The 25,499-nt window shown below is 34.4% G+C and overlaps 1 protein-coding gene across 1 annotated transcript in view; it reads left to right on the plus strand.

The window, feature by feature from the left end:
• The window catches only part of VEGFC (vascular endothelial growth factor C), a 117,994-nt gene that overhangs the window by 62,330 nt on the left and 30,165 nt on the right, over window positions 1–25,499 (plus strand). Inside the window, exons 2-3 of the mRNA XM_010384071.2 lie at window positions 16,284–16,497; window positions 18,081–18,271. Coding sequence (XP_010382373.2) covers window positions 16,284–16,497; window positions 18,081–18,271 — 405 coding nt within the window. The remainder of the gene's footprint in view (window positions 1–16,283; window positions 16,498–18,080; window positions 18,272–25,499) is intronic.

Here is a 25,499-nt window from a genome sequence, read left to right on the forward strand (position 1 = left end):
TTGTGTATTATGATTTTTCAAGAAACTGTCAAACTAGCTTATGAAATAGTATATATTTTATATTCTCATTAACAATATATACAAGAATTCCAAATACTCCACATCCTCACCTATATTTTATGTTGTAATTCTTTTGGATTACAGCTATTCTAATGGGTAAAGATAGTGATCATTCATTGTAGTTTAATTTACAAAATTCACCCTAATAACTAATATGTTGAGCATCGTTACATGTGTCTGTTAGCCATTTAAATACAATTTTTGGTGTAATGTCTATTAAAATATTTTGCCCTTTCTTTTTTGCTTGGGTTGTTTGTCATCTAGTTTATTGGGAAGTGTTATTCCTTTATTCTAGATAGAAGTTCTTTATCAGATATATGACTTGCAAAACTTTCATCTACATTTTGGGATTGTCTTTAATTTTCTTAATGGTGTCCTTTGTAGAGTAAAAATTTTCAGCTTTGATGTCACGTCTAAGAAATTCACAAGAGCAAAACTTCATTTCTTCTAACAGCTTCATAGTTTTAATGCTTACATTTAGGTATATGATATTTTATGTTAGTTTGAGTATGGTGAGAAATGAGGGTTGTAAGTATTGTAAGTTTTTTTGTTGTTTTGTTTTTGTCTTTGCATATGATTAACCAATTGTTCTAACATAGGCTATCCTTTCCCCATTACTTTGCTTTAGTATCTTTATCAAAAATCTTTTCACTATAAATGTAAGTTGGTTTTGTTTTTTTAATTTTGGTGGGTGTTTCTGGATTCTCTCTTCTGATCTATCAGTCTATCTCTAAGTCAATAGCACACTGATAGGGTTCCGCTGTATGTACAAATCTCATGTTAAAATATGATCCCCAGTGTTGAAGGTGGGGCCTGGTGGGAGGCATTGGATCACAGGGCTGGATCCCTCATGAATGACTTAGCTCCATCTACTTGGTCACGAGTAAGTTCTTGTTCCATTAGTTCACACAAGATACGTTTGTGTAAGAGTCTGGGACGTCCCTTTCTCTCTCTTGCTCCCTCTCTCATCATGTGAGATACTGGCTGCCTCTACACCTCCCACCATGAGTAAAAGCTTCAGGAAGCCTCACCAGAAACCAAGCAAATGCAGGTGCCATATTAAACTGTGAGTCAAATAAATCTCTTTCTTTATAAACTACTTAGCTGGGTTCTGCATAAATTACCACAGTTCTGCATGGCACCAGCATTTGGTATTCATTTACAGCAATACAAAAAAGACTAACACACACACACTGTCTTCATTCCTGTAGCTTTAGAGAAAGTTTGAGACCTGCTGAGATTTTGATAGGGATTGCATTTATTTATAGATCAACCTTAGGAGAAGTGTCAACTTAAAATTGACTGTTTGAATCTGTGAACATAGTGGGTCTTTGTTTATTTAGATCTTTAGTATCTCTTAGCAAAGTTTTATAATTTTCACTGTACAGGTCTTAGGCTTCTTTAAATTTATTCCCAAGTCATTTATTCTTTTGGGCTGTGAATGAAATTGTTTCCTTGATTTCATTTTGTGATTTTTCATTGCTAGTATATAAAATTCAGTTGATTTTTGTGTGTTGGTCTTGTATCCTGTGACCTTGCTACACTTATTTATTAGTTCTATGAAAAAGATTCTGTAAATTCCTTAAGATTTTATACATTCAGAATCATATAGTCCATGAATAAATAAAAGTAGTTTTACTACTTTGTTGCTGTTTTGAGACAGGGTCTCACTCTGTTGCCCAGGCTGGAGTGCAGTGGTGTGATCACTGCTCATTGCAAATCCAACCTCCCCAGGCCCGAGTGATCCTAACACCCTAGCCTCCCAAGTAGCTGGAACTACAAGTGCACTACCACACTCAGCTACTTTCTGTATTTTTTTGTAGAAATGGGGTCCTACTATCCTGCCCAAGCTTGTCTTGAATTCCTGGACTCAAGTGATCTATCTGCCTAAGCCTCCCAAAGTGCTGGGATTACAAGTGTGAGCCACTGTGCCCTGCTAGTTTTACCACTTTTTTTCCAATCTGGATACTGTTAGTCAATAAATGAATTAATTTGCATTATTATAAAAGCTATAGCCTCCATATTTGATTAAAGTAGTGCAAGCAGATTTCCTTGCCTTGTTCCATCTAACAGGGGGATAGCAGTCAACCTTCCCTCAAGTAGGATACTAGCTGTGGGTTTTTCATAGATGTCCTTTATTAGGTTGAGAAGATTCCATTCTATTTCTAGCTTACTGAGAGTGTTTAATCAGAATTGAGTGTTGGATTTTGTTAAATACTTTTTTGTACTTTTATGTAGATTATTATATCATTTTTTTCTTTGTTGATATGGTTTCTTATATAAACTGATTTTCAGACATTAGATTAACCTTGCATTTCTGGGATAAATCCCACTTTTTCATGGATTATAATCTTTTTCTGTATCGCTGGATTCATTTTGTTGTTTTGCTGAGAAATGTTTTGCCTCTGTGTTTCTAAGAAACATAAGCCTTTAAGAAATTTTTTTGTCTCCATGTGTTTCTTGGACTTTGGTATCAAGATAGTAATGATCTCATAGAATAAGATGGGACTTTTTTTTTTTCCTAATATATTTTTGGAAAGTGTTTGTGTAGAATTGGTAGTATTTTTTTTTTTTTTTTTTTAGTTATTTTCTAGAATTCACCTGTCAATCCATCTGGGCCTGGGCTTTTCTTTTTAGGATTTTACTTACTAATTCGGTTTATATGTTAGGTCTACTTGGATATAAGGTGAGTGGGTGGAAGATTTCTCTGACTCCCTCAGAGGAAAATCTCTGTAAACAACATATAGCTTTCTCCTCTGGTCACAAAGACTCTCCAGAGAAAAAGCTTTCTATTGCTTTGGGGAGTGTGGTGGTGAGTGGGTGGGGTTGGTGGTTAGGGAGTATATGTCTGGTTGTCAGCTATCATTGAGCCCAGGGAGACGAGAGGCTTGGAGATTTGCTATTCTTTCTGTAGGCTTTCTCTTAATATTCATTCTCTCTCTCTGTCTCTTACCCTCCCCTCATCCTTCCCTCCTTCCTTCCCTCCCTCCCTCTCTTTCTCTTTCTTTCAGTTTATCTTGTCCCTATTAATTGCTGTACCTAGGGTTCCTAAGTTTGAAACCCCTGTTTCAGTTTCTCCATGAAATGAGCCTTTAGAATTAAGCTGAGATTTAGAAGATGCAGTTGCTTGACTGGGCAGGGATGTAGATAGGGGATCTGAAGGACAAATTGGTCTTTAAGTAAAACTTCAGTCAATATCTCCATTTTTTATCTGTCTCTTCATTTTGTGTAGTACCTGCTGAATAAATATGTCTGTAGATCTGGGCTTAAGATTAGTTGCTCATAGTTATTCTTATCTACAGATACATGGTATTTAGCTTTCTCTCCTGTGGTACCCCCTCTATTGATTTTTCATCTTCAAAAAATACACCAGTATCTTTCCTCGTTATTTTCAACCCTATTCGTTTTATCTCTCTGGTTATAATTCATTACGCTTATTTTAGTAGAGCTTTGGAAGGAAGTAGAGCTATATACCTGCTTTCAATGGGCCAAGCTTAACTAGTTATGTCAATGGTATTTTAACATCACAAGGGGAAGGATGTACAGATTAAGTATTTCATTCTCACTGATGCTGAATTCATGGTCCTTCAAATTGAATTTTGGTCACTGGTTTTGCTTTTTCACTTGGTACTTTTTGGCGTTAGGTCTTTTGCAGTCACCTCTATTCTTATGTATTTCTCACCATTATTTTCCAGTGTGGCAGAACTTCCTTTCGGATGAACTGGGGACAGTATAAACTACTGTTATTATTATTTTTAGCTAATAAGAGGTGGGGGCCAAACAGGGAAATTCAACAAATACAAGAGACATAGGGTGCAGGAAGAAGATTCTTCAAGGTTCTGGACTTTAGATTCCAGAGTTAGAGGAAAAGAGAATATATCAATGATATCCTCATAGAGCTCTGTAATGAATTTGATAAAGTTTATATAGTATGGAAAAACAGGGGTTAGAGATGTAACATTTTAGTTCTAATATAACTCTGTCTTTCCTGTTCATATCCATAGCTATTCAACTTTGAGAATGCATTTCTGAAACCATGTGTTTTAGTTTATGTTGCATTGCATAGAGGAAGAAAAATGCAAATAAGTGTTTAGAAGATTTTCATTTAAAAATACATGGTGAAGGGAGGGTCATCATTAATATAATTTTCACAAATTGATATTTACATTAATAAAAACTTGTTGCTTTTTATAAAATCACTTTGAATCAGGCTTTATGTCTTCCTTCCTTTCTTCCCTCCTTCTTCTTTCCTTCTTTCTTTATTTTCTTCTTTCTTTGTTGCAGTCTGTTTTAGTAAGCTAGGATTTTAAAAACTTTTCTAATAGTTAACTCTTCATATTTGATTGTAATTGACTGTGAAAATAAAATAGAGAAAAATATTCAGATGAAAGGGATGTGAAGTTCCTGTCCTACCATTGACTTAATCTGGTGGAAGAGTTAAATATAAAAATAAGTATTTGAAATGAAAATATTATACTGTTTTTTCAGTGTTCTCTTTAAAAAAATGTTTTACTTTGAATTTAGAAACTAGTATTATTGTTATTATTTTATTTTATTTTCGAGGCAGGGTCTCACTCTGTCTCCCAGTCTGGAATGCAATAGTGTGATCATAGATCACTGTATCCTCAACTTTCTGGGCTCAAGTGATCCTGCCACCTCAGCCTCCTAAGTAGCTAGGACTACAGAGGTGCAACACTATGTCTAATATTGGTTTTTTAAAAAAATATGTAAAGAGATGGGGTCTTGCTGGTCTCAAACTCTTGGGCTCATGCTATCCTCCCATGTGCTGGGATTACAGGTGTGAGCCACCATGCTCATCCAGGAAAGTATTATTTATAAAGTTACTTCATGACATGAAAAATGAAAGCAAATTATCCATACCAATCCTCTTCTTTCATTTATTTCTTCACTGAATATCAATTGCCTGGTATGCTACAAGGGAGAAAGTACATGTGCCCACCACCACGCTTCGGCTCATTTTTGTATTATTAGTAGAGACGGGGTTTCACCATGTTGGCCAGGCTGGTCTCAAACTCCTGACCTCAGGTGATCTGCCTGCCTCAGTCTCCCAAAGTGCTGGGATTACAGACGTGAGCCACCACACCCAGCCCTACTTTGAAATAAATTCTTAATGGGTTTTAGTTACCCATTTAACTGAGAAATTTAACAGCTCAAGGGCTAGTAAAACTGCGAAATTGAATTTTGGTGTTTTAAGATACAGTATTTCTGGTTAAATAATTCAATTTTGTTTTACTCAACCTTGTTTCATAGCAACAAATTCCCCACCCTGCCACTTTAGTAACTAATCTGGAATTCTTTAGAACCAAAGGCATATAAGCAAGCAACAAGAAATTCATCTGGTATTAATTGCAGTACACGAAGCAGGTGTGCCTCAAAATTCACAAGTTCTTTGGGAATAACAAATTCTAAGGAGCTGATAATTAATATTCTTGAGCTCTCAAAATCAATGTAAACTCTTATAAACTCTGTGAAAGGAGAGACATTGTTTACAAGTAGTATGCCTTGAATATTCCTTGGCACATAGTAGTCATTCAATAAAAATTTTAAAATCATATTTTCCCTACTTTGTTATCTATTTAAAATATTGTGTGAGATTCAAGTGGCTTCCTAGTATACCTGCCTTCTTCTTATAATTTTTTTACAAATATCATCATATTTATACACACAATAGCTTTGCAAAGTATGTTTTATTATCTACATTTTACAGATGGGGGACCATAGGCTTGGAGGTGTTATTTTTATCACTAACTACATTTATTAAAAAACTTCCTAGGACATCCAGAATGTATATAAGCTTTATTCATTAGTTAGTAGGATACCAGGAGAGACCTTTGAGGAAGAAAGTGCCAGATAAGAGTGATACTTCCGAAACAGTGATCAGCTGGTGTGTATGGGATGCATGGGGAGGGAGAGAAGCAGCAGTAGGGAAAACAATTTGATCTCACCATAATTTTCTACAACAAGGTAATTACAGTATGAACTTCAGGAATAGCAACAGCAGAGCTGGAGAGGAAGGTATGAACGGGCTTCTAATCTCATTTGCTGTTGTCATTTACTTTAGCTCTTGTGACATCTCTTACTTTGATCTTCCTCCCCTTGAAGACACTCTAAGTAAATCCTTAAATACTATGGAAACAGGCTCTTTCTTTTTGGCTATAATGCATTGTGTTTAAATGTATGGAATGGTATTTGCTGTGATTGTTTTAAGAAAAAGGCTTGTTCATGCCTTTGAGAGCTCTGGACTACCAGATGCTTGGAATGTCTCAACTCTAGATGCAACTGATTCTTTGCCAAAACGAGGCAGATCAAGGATGGTGGCAACTGTTGATTTTTGTGTTGGCCCAGCATCTTGCGTAAGAGTGGCCATATTGTAACCACTTGGAAAATCAGTAAAACATCATGAGTCCCAGTTTCTGAAACTTTATTCTGTCTCCTGATTTCCTCCTTGTTTTCCAGATATATTTCCCCTCTGATAATCCTCTTTTTCTTTTTTGACTCTCTCTTTTTACTCAGTCTTTTCTAACAGGCTTAATGGATCCTGATTATCGAGGCCTCCAGATCCTAAAAAGATGTCCTTTTAGGGGAGTAATAAGGAATCTGATGACTTCACCTTGGAATTACCTTGCTTCTGAACACATCACACCTATTTGAGAAAAGGCTCACATGTTTGGCTTAATACTGGTCTTTCATATAACCCCTTGCAGCAGGTAGAAAAACGTTTTTCTAACTCTTCTATGTAAAGGGGCATAATTAAATAAAAAGAACAGAGGCAAAAAAATAAAGGGTTTCTTTGTAAATGGAAACATTAGAGGAAGAAAAAAATTAATCTCCTTCAAATAATAATAATAAATTCAGCTCAAGCCTAACGGAAAAAAAGAAAAAAAAAATACAAATAAACTTGAGAAGAACTTAGGACAGAAACCTAGTATAATCAAGTACTGGACTGTTTGCATACCTTATTTCACAGTAACTCGTTTCGTTGTTTCAGCAGTCTTCATATTTCAAATGAGGAAGTAAGCCTCAAAGGTTACAGAGATAGTATCTGGAGAAGGACAGATTGAAGCACAAGTGTATCATTGCCCAAAACACATACATACGCTTAGTGTTATTTTATACCATACATGGATGGTCCTCCAAAGCTTGTTCTCTCTTAGAAAACCCAAAACTCTGTCAGACATTGTGTTAGATGTGTATCTTTGGATCTACATTGTGTTATCTTAAGTAGTGTGTACGTTTGATTGGGGAAATTTAGATTTCACAAATAATATCGGTTTTAAGTGAGTGAAAATATTAAAGTATGCTTTGAGAATTGAACCTATTACACAGTTTAATAAATATCCATTAATATAATTACTGCTGACATGTTTACTATAGTTTCCACTACATGGCTATTACTAACTATAGCTATATTTGAGTGTCAACGTATACAGTACTATGCTATGTTGACATACATTATTTAATGCCATCAAGTACCACAAGGTTTTTTTCAAAAGCATAATTGAAATTAGTCATAGAAGAAGAAAATGAAATTTCAAAAATGTTTGTATATCAATAATATCAAAATTTGTGCTGTCACAGGTATATGCCAAATAATATGCTTAGCATCAAGGTTAATTATAAAGCTGTTATAGTATGGTTTTAGCATGACGTCAGACAAAAGGATCAATGAAACAAATCCAAAAGTCCAGAAAAAGAACCAACAACATATGTAGTGAGGTGGTTCACAATAGAGAAAATGCATTATAAAAAAAGAAAAAAAAAGCAGTACAAAAGTTATTATTTATACTCTTAGGCTGAAAAAGGCCTTTCTAAAAGTGAATATAAAATAAAATGAAAATATGTGTATGGCGGAAAGCACTGCAAACAAATTAAAAGACAATAAAATAGGAAATTATTTGCGATATACATAATGGATAAAAATGGACTAATACTCTTAAAATATTGCATGAATACACTAATGAGAAACAAACCGGTGCTTCAGTAGAAAGATGGGCAAAGAACTTGAACTGAATATTAACAAAGAAGAGATATAAATAAATTCTACATATTGCATGATGGCAAAAGTGAAGGAAACTAATTCTTTTCAATCCTGGTGGGAGTATGAATTTGAACATCTATTCAAGGAAGATGTGGTATTGCAAGTTGAAAGGCCTCTAATACATGCTCCATTCAGATAGCCAATTCACTTTGGAATAAAATTTCCTATCCAACAGAAGTGATATAATTCTGTCAGGTATATGTATAAACTCATTGTGCAGCTGTCTATATAATGGTGAATATGAAAAGCAACCTATTCAGACAATAATAAAGAATTGATGAGATAATTCATAGTAAAAACAGAAACTAGCACAGAAAGGAATGTAATAAAACTATAAGATGATGATACAGATGTATAACTTAGATTTGAAAGGAAGTTCATGATTATGACAAAGTAGGATACAGAATTTATACACTACACACACACACACGGATCATATATATTTAAAATGTAATATTTTCACAAAATGAAGTGTATATATAGATTGCATATGTGTGTGCATGTTGTGTTAAAAGTTAAAGATATGCAACACACAAAAGAAGTTATCTTCTCCAAATTACAGGATTAAGGTAATCATGCTCTTCTTTATACATTTCTGTATTTTAAAATTTAAATGATGAATATATGTAACTTTTTATAACCAATGCTAAATGTTCTAAGTAATCATACCTGAGCATTTTGGGAGGCCATATTATTAGCTCTCATTTTACCCTTTCATTTACTTCACTGCCCTGATTTCTGCATCAATTCCATTTCTGTTTATACACCCTCTGCTGATAAAAATGCATACTATGTCCATTAAAAGACATGTAGAGAATAAACTAGATTAATAAATTGCAGTAGTTCGTGTAATGGAAAACCATTCAGCAGGGAAACCAACTGCTTTACATGATAAGGTTGAGAAGAAGAATATTTAAACACTCAAGATTATATACTATAGGATTTCACTTATGTAAATTGAAAAACCAAAAACTACTTGTGTTGGTAGAAGTCAACAATTCTTGCTTACATTTTGTGAAGAGAAATGAGAATAAAGTTAGCTTCTAAGATGTGGTCAGTGTTCTGTATCTTGATCTAGATATGACTATAGGGATTTTTTCAGTTTGTAAAAATTCATCACACCATATACTCATGATTTGTTCACTTTATTAATTAGAAGGTTTTTTTTTTCAAAATGGCATCTTTAATATTAATACTACATTTAGCACTAAACAGCATTGACAAATCGATCTTTAAAATATCAAAGAAGAAAGGAAATTTTACTAAACAGAAATATTTTAATAACATATTACACTTTTTAATTTCAAAAGAATTTTATGAATAAACCTTTAGGAAAAGGATATAAAGTTGTTTTTGAAATTATAGGCAAGCAAAGGAAAATAATTTTGAAATGTTTTATATTTACTTACCTAGGAATACTATGTCTGAACTGCTCCATTCTCTTCTCTTTATGAAACGAAGGATCACTGTTGAGAAATGCCTACGTAAAAAGAAAATAATATGTTACCCTGGTTAATAAATAATTCTCCCTAGGAACATTTACTAAATCTAGTTGCTAGTGGTATTTTAGATTCATTCATTAACTCATTCTGACATTTCTACGTGATTTTACACGGTGAAATTCAAGCAAATTTCAACTTTCCGATGTGTTAAGAGGCTAATAAATTATCTATACAGCTAATTTATTGTATCTGACAAGGCCCACTCTTAACTTAACTGCAGGGTTTCCCAATAGCGGCACTATTGACACATCAGCCTGGATAATTCCTTTTTTGTAGGGGAATGTTCTGTGCCTTGTAGAATGATTAGCAGCATTCCTGACCTCTACTCACTAGTGCCACGATTCTGAAAAGTGAACAAAAGGAGCAACAGGGAGACTGTGTGATTGGAAGGTGGGGGAGGATCTATCATTGGCAAATCAACTCTGATTTGAGAACCATTACTCTACTGTTCTGTATATTGGAATATTCAAGTAATCAATTTTAATTCCTTGGAATTGCCTTAATAGTCAGTGAATAATTGCATTTGTTATTTTGTTATTTTTGGCTTCACCTGCATAGTACTGTTTTTGCAATCATATAGGGAAAAAGGTTTGAATTAATATTTCTGAAGTTATTTTGCCATTTGCCAAAGTGAAATCAATGAGGATCCCCTTCCAGAAAAGTCAAGCAAGTAGTTTTCCGTGCAGGAAATCAGTGCGTATGAAGTACTTTGTTTTCCAGTGTGTTGATTATGCAGAAGTAACTGATTGTCTACCTTGGTATTACATTAGAGAGTAAATGAATATTTAAAATCTCCTAAGAGCCTACTTAGATTTTGATTTTTTTTTTTTGTTTAATTAAAACAGGTAACGAACTAAAAAAAAGTTACTGAAAAAAATAAGATTTTATGCTGTTAATAGATATCAAAAGAGTCTGTTCTCTATTATGGCATTATTTTCAACATTTGCGATAGAACTTTTCAGACACAAATTCAACTGAAAATTAAAATTTAAAATTTCCAATTAGAAACTTCCAATATTAAGCTGAAATATAAATATCTAATTCCAGGGTTCCCTATCGGTGGCACATCAGGTTGGTGTAGACACAGATGATGGGTGGCCTGAGGGTGAAAGAATCCTGACTCTCACGCCTTCACTGAAACATTAGGTAAAATGGTTTGCTGAGGTTATGTGAAACATTTACAAATCTTGATTCCTTAGAAGGATACATTTGAATTTCTGTATTTATTGATGACTCTCTGTCAAAGGGGGATTTTAAAAGTGAATTTTATAACTATGTATTAGAATTTTCCCCAAATCCAAAATTTTGTTTCTTCTGCCACCTCACCCGATTTTTGCTTAAAAGAAAGTATTTTTAAATAATTAGAATATATTTTTAAAATGTACAGATTTGCCCACCATAGATAGCTGAAGAAAACGAAAGAACCTGCAAGTTCACCTGTTATACAACTGTCATTTTTACATAGGAAGGAATGAGAATATGCAAGTTTCTTTGCTATTTTAGGGAAAGAATAACTCAGCAACTAATGGTAGTGTGCAGTTACTGACTTTGGTAACTACTTTATGAGAGATTAGTGCCAATTTATTATTTGTTTTCTTAGGACACAGAGATGATGTGTATAATGAAATTTTTGATAAATATTTCATTTTAAAACATTTCAGTAAATTTCTTATATTGTTAATCTGACCATTTGAGCAAGTAATCCTCCTTATGCTTTACCTTATAAAATTATCTGTTGCAATGTACATGTTTTCAAATATGAGGTATTACTGGAGTCAAACTTTTAAAGATAGTATATGGACAGTTAAAAAATTCATAAACTTTTAAAGATATTATATGGACAGTTAAAATTTATAAACATTCCTTGTTTTCCAGTTTGAACATTAGGTAATTTTTTCCCCTCTCCACCAAAATACAGATCTATTGGACAAGTAACCAGACTTGCCTATGACCCTTTGTGGCTACTTCATGAAAATATGATACAGGTTGAGTATCCCTATTCCAACACTCTAAAATCCAAAGTGCTCCAAAATATGAAACTCTTTGAGTATTAACATGACTTTCAAAGGAAATGCTCATTGAAGCATTTTGGATTTTGGATTTTTGGATTAACATTGCTCAACCAGTAAAATACAACTATTTCAAAAACATACAAACAAATCCAAAATCCAGAACACATTTAATCCCAAGCATTTTGGATAAGGCTTCTATTGTGATCAGATGTTTCTTTTGATCTATTCTTGCCTATTATTACAGTTCTGATTATTATTATTTGATAAGAGTATATGCTCCTGGGTAAAAGAACATTTTTCATAATTCAAGTCTATGCATTTCCACGTGATTTTCAACTTCATAAAATTATTAAATATGTCACATTTATATATAACATGGTCACTAACTTAAGAGAGTTGTTTGAAGAGACTGTTGGCACTGGTTTTATAGATTTTTAAAATATTTTTCTAGATTTTAAATTCCACTCATCAGCAAGTCCAGAACCATGAATGGTATTAATCCCAGTTGCCTCTTCTGCTTCCCACTTATTATTGACCCTCTGGGTATTACAAGTAGGACAACTTGCATGCACTTGCACCTTCTCCCTAATGGGCATCTGCACAACCCCTGGTCAAAGTAGAGAAACAAGAGAAAATTTAGTTTTTTTAAAAAATAATAACTATGTGTGTAAAACATAAAGTTGTCAATTCTCCCCTAAGTGCTCACCTCATGTTATGACTCTTCATAACCCAAAAAGAGCTATAGAGTGCAGGAGAAACCCCAAAACTCTTTGTCATCTTGTAATTTCTCCCAGAAAGAGGTATCTTGTATCATCCTTATTCTGTTAAGTCAGAAGGGAATGCCTTTTAGGCATATGAATAATCAAGGAACGGAATGACTCCTGATTCTCTGTAGCTCCCTGACGTTGTCATTGCACACTCAACTTTGGCTTCCGTAGCATCATAGACTCCTCCACTGAATATCATATAGGTTGCTGTTTGCTAATGCATACATGCTGATGATTACTAGTAGTTACTAGTACCTCCTAATTGATTCATCCAAGTTGGAATGCAAAAATATATTAACTTTTACATTGGTTGAAGTTTTTACTACAGTTTAGTATCCATTTGTAAGGCACTTTCTGTTTTGAACTGCACCAAATCCTTTGAAAGATAAAGGAATGTATTGATATTCAAACAAATGACCTCAATGTTCTAGCAAACCGTGGTGTATATAAGGCTCAAGAAAGCATTAAGAAGGAACTTGACTTTCATATGCATAACACTTCCACTTGAAAGATTTTGGTATATCCACGGCTCAGAACTCATTCTAGTTTACTGGGACCTCTTCATATTCTTCCAAACTAGAATGTGAATGTGAATGTGCCATGGTTAGGTGGTAAACAGTCCTGTCACTATTCACTGAGATATTCACTAAACAACCCTATCAGTTAGATGACAATGCTCACTTCCTAGGTTACTAGTCATTTAGAGTGAAAATGCAGAAGACAGATCTGAAGAAATACTGCCCCAGAACTTGGACAGTACTGAGGTAGAATAATGGTGTAAAAATTTCAATTTATCTGATAATCTCTGTACTGTGCATTTGTTCCCTAAAGATGTTATAATGACAATTCCACTCTGGCTACAAGAGTCATATTACACTCATATATCAAATGCCTATTTGAATCACCACAAAAACTCTATGAGAAAGATACTGTTATTTCCATTTTACAGAGTAAAATAAAGTCCAAAGAGATGAAGCCTAATCTTACTCAATTAAATATGATCTGGAGCAAAGATAGAAATCTGGGTCTTTTTAAAAATCCTTTAAGTTCTAGGGTACATGTGTACAACGTGCAGATTTGTTACATAGGTATACATGCGCCATGCTGGTTTGCTACACCTATCAACTAGTCATTTACATTAGTTATTTCCGGGTCTTTTGATACTTAAGCTTCTTTTCCTTCCACACCAGTATAATAATTACAATCTAGTGAGAAAAGGTGAATCAATTGCTCAATCTTCAAGCCATTTTTATTTCATTTGTCTGCCATAGACTACTTTTGTCAATGATTATTATAAATTAAATAATATATCAAAGGCATGCTCTGTGCAGAAATAGGAACAGTGAAGTAAATGAAAGGGTAAAATGAGAGCTAATAATATGGCCTCCCAAATGATCAGGTATGACTACTTTAAACATTTTGTTTTGGTTACAAAAAATTGCATATGTTCATCATTTAAAATTTAAAATACAGAAATATATAAAGAAGAACATGATTACCATAATCCTGTAATTCAGAGAAGATAAACTATTTTTTTGTGTTGCATATCTTTTACTCTTAACACTAGTTGCACACACATATGCAATCTATAGATAAATTTTATTTTGTGAAAATATTATATTTTAAATATATATATGATCCTTCTGTGGGTATGTAGTATATAAATTGTGTATCCTACTTTGTCATAGAATATATCATGAACCTCTTTTCATATCTAAGTTATACTTCTATATCAACATCTTACAGTTTTATTACATTCCTTTCTATGCTAGTTTCTGTTTTTACTATAAATTATCTCATCGATTCTTTATTATTGTCTCTATAGGTTGCTTTTTTTTTTTTTTTTTTTGAGATGGAGTCTCACTCTGTTTCCCAGGCTGGAGTGCAGTGGCATGATCTTGGCTCACCACAACCTCTGCCTCCAGGATTCAAGTGATTCTCCTGCCTCAGCCCCCTGAATAGCTGGGATTACAGACATGCGCCACCACGCCCAGCTAATTTTTGTATTTTTAGTAGAGACAGGGTTTCACCGCATTGTCCAGGCTGGTCTCAAACTCCTGACTGCCTGATCTGCCTGCCTTGGGCTCCCAAAGTGTTGGGATTACAGGCGTGAGCCACTGTGCCCAGTCTGCTAGGTTGCTTTATATATTCGCTATTATATAGACAGCTGCACAATGAATTTATACATATACTTGACAGAATTATATCACTTCTGTTGGATAGGCAATTTTATTCCAAAGTGAATTGGCTATCTAAATGGAGCATGTATTAGAGGTCTTTCAACCTGCAGTACCATATTTTCCTTGAACAGATGTTCAAATTTATACTCCCACCAGGATTGAAAAGAATTATAGTTTCCTTCACTTTTGCCATCATACAATATGTATTATTTATATTTCTTCTTTGTTAATATTCAGTTCAAGTTCTTTGTCCATCTTTCTGTTGAAGCACCAGTTTATTTTTTCATTAGTGTATTCATGCAATATTTTAATAATATTAGTTCATTTTCATCTATTATGTATATTGCAAATAATTTCCTACTTTATTGTCTTTTAATTTGTTTGCAGTGTTTTCTGCCATACACATATTTTCATTTTATTTTATATTCACTTTAAAAAGGCCTTTTTCAGCCTAAGAGTATAAATATAATAGCTTTTCTACTGTTTTTTTCATGACCATCACACTTACAACTGGGCAATCTGAAGCTGCTTCAGATACACATTAAAGCAAATAATGACGTCATACATTTTAATGCAATATTTTTTTCCCTTCTTAACATTGTAGCAGTGAAGCCTGTTCTGTTAGAGACCAATTCTGTTTTACTTTAGAAAAATGTACCTCTGTGGTCATGTCCATGTGTGCACAGTATAGTTATTATATTACTATAATATAGCACACAGTGACACATAACTTAGTAAAGATTAAAAATATTTAAAATTGGTGATTTTTTTGTGCCATGTTGATTAGACAGTTCTTATTCTTCTACCTGTCTTTTTTTTTTTTTTTTTTTTTTTTTTTGAGACGGAGTGTTGCTCTGTCACCCAGGCTGGAGTGCAGTGGCCGGGTCTCAGCTCACTGCAAGCTCCGCCTCCCGGGTTCACACCATTCTCCTGCCTCAGCCTCCGGAGTAGCTGGGACTGCAGGCGCCCGCCACCACCCCCGGCTAATTTTTTTGTGTTTTTTCAGTAGAGACGGGGTTTCATTGTGTTAGTCAGGATGGTCTTGATCTCCTGACCTCGTGATCCATCCACCTCAGTCTCCCAAAGTGCTGGGATTACAGGCGTGAGCCACCGCTCCCGGCGGTGGTATTAATCTTAATGATAAAATTTCCTCTGAAATATTGAGAGATTCTGCCAAAATATAAATCTTATTGTGACATTGTTGTTGAAATTCCTTTCTTCATGTGATTATTTGTTCTAAAATAGCTCCCATGAAAGTAAAATTCCTACTCTCAAGCATCCTGCTTAATTATATTGTATTGTTGCTGGTAGCTAAAAATAAAGCAAAGCATTAGAGCGGATTTCAGTGTAATTTTATCTGTTTAGGAGGGTGATACAAAGGAATAAATTTTCAAACATACAAATTGACCAATTATTTTAAAAAGCTATGAAGAAAACAAATAAGCTACTTGAAAATTATTTTAAAATTATATCACAAAATTTTTTTCCTAACAACCAAATATGTATTTTTAATTGTTTTGGTTCATACAAATTAAAATATAAATATAATTTTACCAAGGAAAGTGAAGTAATTTAGGAGTAATTAATAATATTTTTGTGAGGGAACAGAGCATAGATAATATTAAACCTAACCGTTTTAAAGTGCATTTGTTTCTAAATCCCTTAAGCTGGTAAGTCATTGATCTTGCATTTTTCTTTGACAGGCTTATGCAAGCAAAGATCTGGAGGAGCAGTTACGGTCTGTGTCCAGTGTAGATGAACTCATGACTGTACTCTACCCAGAATACTGGAAAATGTACAAGTGTCAGCTAAGCAAAGGAGGCTGGCAACAAAACAGAGAACAGGCCAACCTCAACTCAAGGACAGAAGAGACTATAAAATTTGCCGCGGCACATTATAATGCAGAGATCTTAAAAAGTAAGTGTGGGAGATAAAATATATAGTAAGCCTTATATATCAAACGAGTGGAAGTTGCCAGCCTGGTTCTTTAATTTCAATGTTTGTATCACCAAATACACCTTTAGGGCGGAAAGCAAATAGAAAGTAAAGAATTACTTCAAAATATAACATTTTGTGGTTTCACTTTGAGTATTAAGACGACTTCTTAAATACAAGATAGAAAGATCCATGCATAACAACACACATTAATTTTTTCAGGCGATAGCCATTGGAAAATGTTTAAAACAGGTAGCTATATTTTTACACACCGTATATGTTTATTAATGTAAACATTCTTTATCGTATCACACAATGACACCTTAATTTCCTGTCTGATTTGGATTGAGAAAGGCTTCGTTTGAAATCGCCTTTTCAGACGCCACTGGTTGCTTTGCTACTTCATAGATAACTGGCTCAGAGTGGGGCTCAAGCTGATGAGGTATCTACCATAAAGCTTCACAGAAAATGATCATGTTGCATAAAATGTCGTAGCGTCAATTGGTAGAGTAGGACTGGGCACAGAGGCTCATGTCTGTAACCCGAGCCCTTGGGGAAGCTGAAGGGGGAGGATTGCTTGAAACCAGAGCAAGACCTCATCTCTATTTAAAATAAATAAATAAATAAATAAATAAATAAATAAATAAATAAATAAATAAGGTGGTGGAGTAATTTAAAAACCTACTTGCCTTCAGTTGGTAGCTCTTAATCGCTTTAAAAGTTTGATATTGGAAAGTATTTTGAGAACAAAGGCAAACAAAATGGCTTCATGGTTGTATAACCAATAGTCTATGTCCTTTTCCAAAAATTCTATTTTAGGGGAAATGTGGGAGAAATAACCTAGTATACTTAGGAAATACACCATTTGTAATGCAGAATTTAAAAAGTCAACAGTATTATAGGTGAGCTACTAACTCATCAGAAACAAAATTCCAGAGGAGAGCTAAAAGGGAGAGGAAACATTGACTTTGCTGAAGAAAGTTCAGAATGAGTCCCAGTTGGTGGAAAATAGCCTTGCATTTCACTGCAATGCAGCTGCGGCCATGACATTACTCAAGGTTGCCAAATAGTCTGCCTGAAAAGGATTTTTGACTTGAATCTAAAACCATAGCTGTCTTCTCATATGCAACTCAGTTTTAAAGAAAAATAAAATTATATTTATATTTGCATTGAGAGCATGTAAATGGTCACACTATAAAGAATGAACTGACTCTCTCTGCACTTTTAATAAACTTTCATATATTAAATTACCATTTGCCTAGGAAACAAAAACTAAACATTAGTGTTGTGGGATATTGATGAACTTTTAATAAAGCGTAATGATAATTTTGCTCATTGCCTGGCTATAGAAATGAGCTTAAGAAAATATTCTTAGCTTGTCTTTTCAATGTTGTATCATATTCTTGTTCACAAGTCAATTTAGGATCCTATCAGCTGTCTCTTTAGTTATATATTGAACTTAAATGTTAAAATCTGAAATTGAATGTGAGTGACTTGCAGCTGCTGTGGGCTTTTTTATCTTGGTGGTTTCCATAAAACTTACTGGTTTTCCTATGACTTGACAGGTATTGATAATGAGTGGAGAAAGACTCAATGCATGCCACGGGAGGTGTGTATAGATGTGGGGAAGGAGTTTGGAGTCGCAACAAACACCTTCTTTAAACCTCCATGTGTGTCCGTCTACAGATGTGGAGGTTGCTGCAACAGTGAGGGGCTACAGTGCATGAACACCAGCACGAGCTACCTCAGCAAGACGGTGGGTATTGCCCATTCCTGCTACCCGTGAGAGCCCCCTCAATCAGAACCTTTCCCTTTAGGGATGATGTGCTTAAACTTCTGGTTGCTTTAAAGTAACTTGGTTCAGCTCAGAGTCTCCTACATTTTCTTTGGGGGAATGAAGTCAATTTTTTAGTATTTTGTGTTTTTGACAATACAGTGTCACAAAGAAAGTAATTGATGCTTTATTGCTTGGCAAACTCTTCATATGATGGAGTCAAAGCCTCATGAAGAAAACAATAAATATGCACATGTATATGTGTACATGTATGTATGTATGTGTGTGTTGATCTTTAAGAATAAACATTTTCATTTGGCAATAAAATACTTTGAAATGGGTAAGTTTTGGGATGGTGGAGATAACAGTGCAAAGTATGCATTGAAAGTGTAAAATTAAATGCGTGTGTTCTGTGAAACAGTGGTATGGTATTGAAATAAGCCATCTCACTGAACAAATTGATTGTCTTCCTGACAAAAGCAAAGGAAATAACTCTGACACTAGATCTCAGATGTTTTGAATAAACTGGGAAGTTTATCTCATTAAATGGTGAGCTTCTGATAACCAGGAAATGTCTCTTAAGGTTGGCTTTGAATCAGGGATTTTCAGACCAGACACATAAACCCGCTTTGTGGGTCTTCTGTGGTAGAGGAGGCTGGCTGTGGAACACGCGTATGTGCTGGCGATAACCGTGAGAGTGTTGTTTGAAACCGTGTGCACCTCTGGCCTCTGCACAGAAATGTTTGGAGAAATCCAGTCCTGTGGGTTGGGCTGAAGCAAACTTCTCCCGAAAGACAGAACTGTGGTTGTCCTCATGGCCTTTCCAAGCTGCTTTCAAGTTAGACTCACACACGTAAATCTGGCTAAATTCAGAACTGTTCTTTGACCTGGAGAATGAAAAATGAAATTGTTTGAAAGATGTGATGTTAGATTTGATTTTATGATGTGGTATGACAGAAAATTAACATTTTAATTTTATGCAAACTTAAGCTGATCTACATGGTTTTCACTAATAAAACCTACTCTTATTTCAATATAATATTAGTAGAAACCAGAGTTAAGATTACTATCTCAATTCCATGAGCTACGTTTTTTCAGCTAGTTGAATATTTCTACAATTTTTACTGTTATGATCATTTGGCCTCTGAGTTTGGAGACATTGTCTTATTATACAACCCAAATTAATTGCTTTTTTTTTTTCCAAAAATTGAATTTCTTTATATTGCTCAGCCACTTGATAAAGAAACAAGCCATTTTAGATTAAGACTTCAAAGAAGAAACAAAAAATAAATTATAAAACTAAATTTTCTATTCATCTTGCCTCTGCCTCAACTCTAAAGGTTAAAAAAAAAATTAAAAATGATAGAAGCTTTGAGACCTTCTATCATTTCTATTAGTATCATAGTTAGTTAAGCTTAGCCAAATGAAGTTCATTCTGGTTATTTCCTAAAAGCACAGCAAAATAATGTAGGGGTCATTCCAACATGTGTTCTCAAGGAAAACAGTATGACTCTAAATATAGTCATGCATTTAAAAACTTTACCAGAAAAATGTACAGTTGTGGGAACATGATAATATTTCAGTGGTGGACAAAATGTTAATATTTTTAATAGACTAATATATAATTGTGCTATTGGGCATAGCAAAAGTTATCCTTAGTTCATTTATCCTCCCTGAATCTTTATCAAACAACAATAAAATAAACAATAAGACATTATAGTTTTGTATTTACTATTCTAAATAAGTTAATACTCCTTTAACAAGTTTTATTGGTATATACTTCTTTTATCATAACCCTGAAATCAAACAGGATTCTTTAAAATCCTCTAAATTTTAGAACTACATACTTTAAAATAAATTCAATGGGAACACTTAGGCCAAGCATTTTTATTCATTTTTAAAACATATTAATAATTAAAACGTTGTTTTTATCTTCAAGCCAAACCCCTTAAGAAGAATTTTGGTATACTGAATCTCTTGACAAAAATATCATTTTCTTTTAAAGTTAGAGAAAATAAATATGGATGATTTAGGAATTGAAATATACAATTTTTGGAATGCTATTAATTTATATTTTAAAATAATTCAGTTAAGCAATATGATGTATTCTAGATTATATTCCTAATATGGTATTTGATTTAAATCAAATAGTAAACCAAGGTGCTTTGGATACTCTTTCCAACTAAGGACATAGCCTTCTCTCTGCTCTTCCTCTTTCCATTTCCTTTCTTCAAAATCTTTTCTATAAATTACTTTCAAGCATATTTTTTAAAAACATAGATCCAAATCTATGGCTCGGCGTGGTGGCTCATGCCTGTCGTCTCAGCTGCTGAGGCAGCAGAGGGAGGAGGATTGCTTGAGCCCAGGAGTTCAGGGCTGCAGTGAGCTAGGATTGTACCACTGCACTCCCAGCCTGGTTGACAGAGCGTGACCCTGTTTCAAATACACAGAAAACCCCCCACAGATCTGATGTCAGTCTCCAGCATGAAGGCCTTTCAGTGATTTCCCATTGCTCATAAAATAATACAAAAATCTTTTTTAAAGGTTATTTATTGATATATCATAGTTGTACATATTTTGGGGTCATGTGTGATGTGTTGATACCTGTACAAAATGTGTAATGATCAAGTCAGGGTAATTGGGATATCCATCGTCTCAAACATTGCTCTTTTCTTTCTATTGAGAAGACTACAATTCTTCTCTTGCAGCTTTTAAAAAAATATAGTATATATTGCTGTTCACTACAATTTTCCTGATGTACTATTGAATACTAAAACTCATTCCTTCTATTTAATTGTGCTTTTGTACCCCTTAACCATCCTCTCTCCATCCTCCCTACCCTTCCCCTTCCCAGCCTCTGATAAACAGTATTCTTCTCTCTACCTCCATGAGATCCACTCATTTAGCTCCCACATAAATGGGAAGATGCAGGATTTTAAAGACCCCATCTTTATGACAACCTGCAATCTCTGCCTTGTAGCCGCTCTTCAGCATCATCTAATGTAATGATTATTGATCTTGTGCTTCCAATGCTCTAGGCTTTCTCCAGTTCCTGGGCATCATCGTGTTTCCTCTGCTCCTGGACCTTGGCACACACACCTTGAAGTTAACCTGGCCTTCTTGTCTCTTCTTTCCTGAGGTGCTAGTTCTTCAGATCTCAACTTGGGTGTCCAGTGGCTTCCGCAAGGCCTCGGGCAAGACTTACTGACCTATTTAGATTAGACCCAATATTTGTAATAAATGCTTTATAGTTTCCCATACTTTTAAAATAGTATCTATTATGGCCTGTAATCACATAGTTTATAATTATGTAGTCATTATTACTTGATTAATGTCTCCCTCCTCCACAAAGGCAAAAACAGATCTGTTCACTACTTATCCAGTGCCTACCACAGAATCAGTGCACAAATCTCTTTTAGTACCACATAAAAACTGTGGACCCTTTCATGAGAACAAATGAAGATATAGACATATCCACAGCATTTTCCCCCACAGTTTTGGGGTGTTGATTCCCTGACCCCTAGCATTTTCCCTTTAAACCAGGCTTTAAAACTGCTGCCTTGAAGATGAATAATAATAAAATAACTGATTAACACACTTGTATAATTTTCAAATAATGAGTCTTTTTGCCAAACAAAAGTTTATGCTACAAATTTAGCTTGATCTTTTAAAAAATATCTGTTTCTGGAGAGGAACAGAAAAGATAACTATTGGGTACTGGGCTTAGTTCCTGGGTGATGAAATAATCTGTGCAACATCCCCCCATGACATGAGTTTACCTGTGTAACAAACCTTCACATGTATCCTCAAACCTAAAATAAAAGTTTATATATACATAGACATATATATATGTATGTACAAATACACATATATATAGCTTTTCTCCCATATCTGTAAAAGAAACATGTATAGTAATATAGTAATATATATTATTATATATATTATATAATATATCATTATATATATTATATAATATATCGTAATATATATTATATAATTATAATATACTATATAGTATATTATATATTATATAATTATATATTATAATAAACTATATAATACTATTATTATATAATTATACATATAATTATATATAATTGTATATTATAATATGTAATACTATATATTATATATTATACATATATAATTATATATGATAATAAATATGTAATACTATATATTATATAATTATATGTATAATTATACATAAATATATATTATATAATATATATTATATATTACTATACATAGTATATATAGTATATATAATATATAATTATATATAATAATAAATATATATTATTATGTATATCTGTTTCTTTTACAGATAAGGGAGAAAATGCTTCTTTATTCTCTCATTCATTACTTAATATGAGCAAAAGCCAACATTACATTTCTCTTACTATTGGTCAACCAAATAAATGCATAGTTTACCTGTGGGCCAAATAGATACCTAAGCATACCTTAGGTAAAATGTAAACTTAGAAAACAGAAAATCAGTATATTGTTAGTAAGCAAAGTAAGTAAATTTAGTCTTCCATTAACCATTAGTGGTTTTTCTGCGACCGTTACATATTCACTATCTGCGTTGGTCTAATTAGGTGTCACATTCACCCAATGGGTATTGGAGTGAAAGTGTTTATTCAGGGGGAGGTGTGTATGCACAGTAGCATAGAAATTACTCTATCAAGAGGGAGGTGTTGGAGAGGTTTAGGCTTTAGAAATTGCAAGGTTTGGTTGGGCCCGGTGGCTTACACCTGTAATCCTAGCACTTTAGGATGCCAAGACAGGCAGATCTCTTGAGCTTGGGAAATGGAGACCAACCTGGGCAACATAGTGAAACCCTGTCTCTCCAAAAAAGTATAAAAATTAGCCAGGCCTGGTGTTGCACACCTGTAATCCCAGCTACTACGGAGGTAGCTGAAGTGGGAGGATTGCTGGAGCCTGAACGGCAGAGGCTGCAGTGAGTAGAGATTGCACCCCTGCACTCCAGCCTGGGTGACAGAACCAGACCCTGCCTCAAAGTAAAATAAAATAAAGTAATAGAATAAAATAAAATAAAATAAAAATAAATTGCAAGGGGCCAGGGGTAAGATGAGCATTTAGTGCTAAGTGTAAGCTGCATATAGATGAAATAATTTTGCCCAGTATACTCAGTACTTAAACATCAAATATTTGCTATAAGAAAATTGTCTACTTTAGATCACATGGAATCATTTCTTGCTGTATTTCATCTCTTTGACCTCCCAGCTTTGCAGAATTTAGGCTTATTTTTATAATAATTTATAATGTTGATATGAGTTTTCTCAGCTTCTTCTTCATCATCTGCTTGTGTGAAAAATCAGAACTTGCCTATGAAATTTCTGAAGTTTGTCTGCTTTTTGTTATTGGTTGATTTTTTTTTTTTTTTTTTTTAGTTTTTTTCTGTCCTTTTGGTAGGCTATATACTTGCAATAATCACAATATTTATACATTCTTATCTGTAATCCAGTCATATTTTAAAATTTATGTAGCAATAATTTTTGTGTCATTTTAATTTTTTAAAGATTTGAAGATTTTGAGAATTAAAAATGTGTAGTTCATCAAAAATATGCTATTTCTCCTGAGAATTCTGACCTAAGACACCTTCTCTCCAGACTGTAACTCTCCTTATGTTTTCTCATCTACTTTTTTTTTTTACTTTACCCAAACTTTTCCCTCCAACTCAGGCTTCTCTGCTGATTTCTACACTGTCCACTCAACCTTGTGCGTTGGCTTTACCTCAGACAGGTCGGTCTGTCTCACTTAACACTTATAACCTATTCCCCACCACCTTGCCCACATAAGCAAGTAAGTGAATCCTATTCTTTGTCCGGTATTCTCTGTCTTAGTAAATGACATCATCATTCAGCCAGTTGGTCAAGCCGAGTTATTCTTCCTTTCACCGAAACTAATTGCTATTCAATCTACCTTGCAAACATCTCTAGGACCCATCCAGTGTCTCCATGCTGCTCATCCCACTCTGATCTAGGCCACATTTACCCCTCACCTAGACCATTCCTCTTGGACAAGCCTAATAACTGCTCTCCTACCTCCATTCTTCCTTTCCTCCAGTCCATTTGCCACTTTTTAGCAGTGATTTTTTTTTTTTTTTTCTTTTCTTAACACTAGGTCAGATACTGCTAAAAACTCGATAGCATTGCCTTATTGGGATGGAGCCAGCATTCAACTAGTGTTGTGATAAGCTTGTCTTTTCTGATTGGGTTGCTCAGGCCAGCCAGCATCTGGTCAGATTGATTGGTACAAATGTTCTAAGTTGTTAGTGTTTTGAATGGAACTCTTAAAATCCCTTAAACTTAATTTCCTGGTCCCTCAGTGATCTGGATGCTACTTAAATGTCCAGCCTCAAATGTCAATGCTTTTCCCTGCAAAAACTACTTGCCACTAAGACCCAAATTCTTTTCACTTTTTGGGTTATGTCAATATCTGTCACCTCCAGCATTGTAATGCTGTACTCTCTGTTCGAAACATCTCCCTACACTTGATCCCATATCTCAATGTATCTAGTTAATTTCTACTCATCCTTACGCTAAACATAAATGTAACTTCCAGGACATTCTGTTGTGTGCTTCCACAGCATCCATTGTTGCTGTAACTTCCAGGACACTCTGTCGTGTGCTTCCACGGTATCCTTTGTTGCTGTCTCTTAGCATCGTTACCTTGCCTGTCAGATTGTTTTATCTTTGTTTTATTCCCTAGGTGTTTTGTTTTTTTTTTTTGTTGTTTGTTTGTTTGTTTTAAGATGGAGTCTCACTCTTGTCGCCCAGGCTGGAGTGCAGTGGCACGATCTCTGCTCACTGTAACCTCTGCCTCCTGGGTTCAAGTGATTCTCTTGCCTCAGCCTCCCAAGTAGCTGGGATTACAGATGTGTACCACCACACCCGGCTAATTGTTTGTATTTGTAGTAGAGATGGGGTTTCACCGTGTTAGCCAGGCTGGTCTGGAACTCCTGACCTCAGGTGATCTGCCCACCTCTGCCTCCCAAAGTGCTGGGATTACAGGTGTGAGCCACTGCACCCAGCCTTATTCCATAGGTTGTAGACTCCCCGAAAGCAAAGATTGTGTTTGCTTATTACATTGAACAATAGCACAGTAGTTGTCACATAGCAAACACTTAGAAGTGAATAAAATGAATATGTGAATAAAAAGAAACAAATTTGGGGTTAAAAGT

The sequence above is a fragment of the Rhinopithecus roxellana genome, chromosome 2 (assembly GCF_007565055.1).
Source record: "Rhinopithecus roxellana isolate Shanxi Qingling chromosome 2, ASM756505v1, whole genome shotgun sequence".
NCBI classification, from domain to species: domain Eukaryota; kingdom Metazoa; phylum Chordata; class Mammalia; order Primates; family Cercopithecidae; genus Rhinopithecus; species Rhinopithecus roxellana.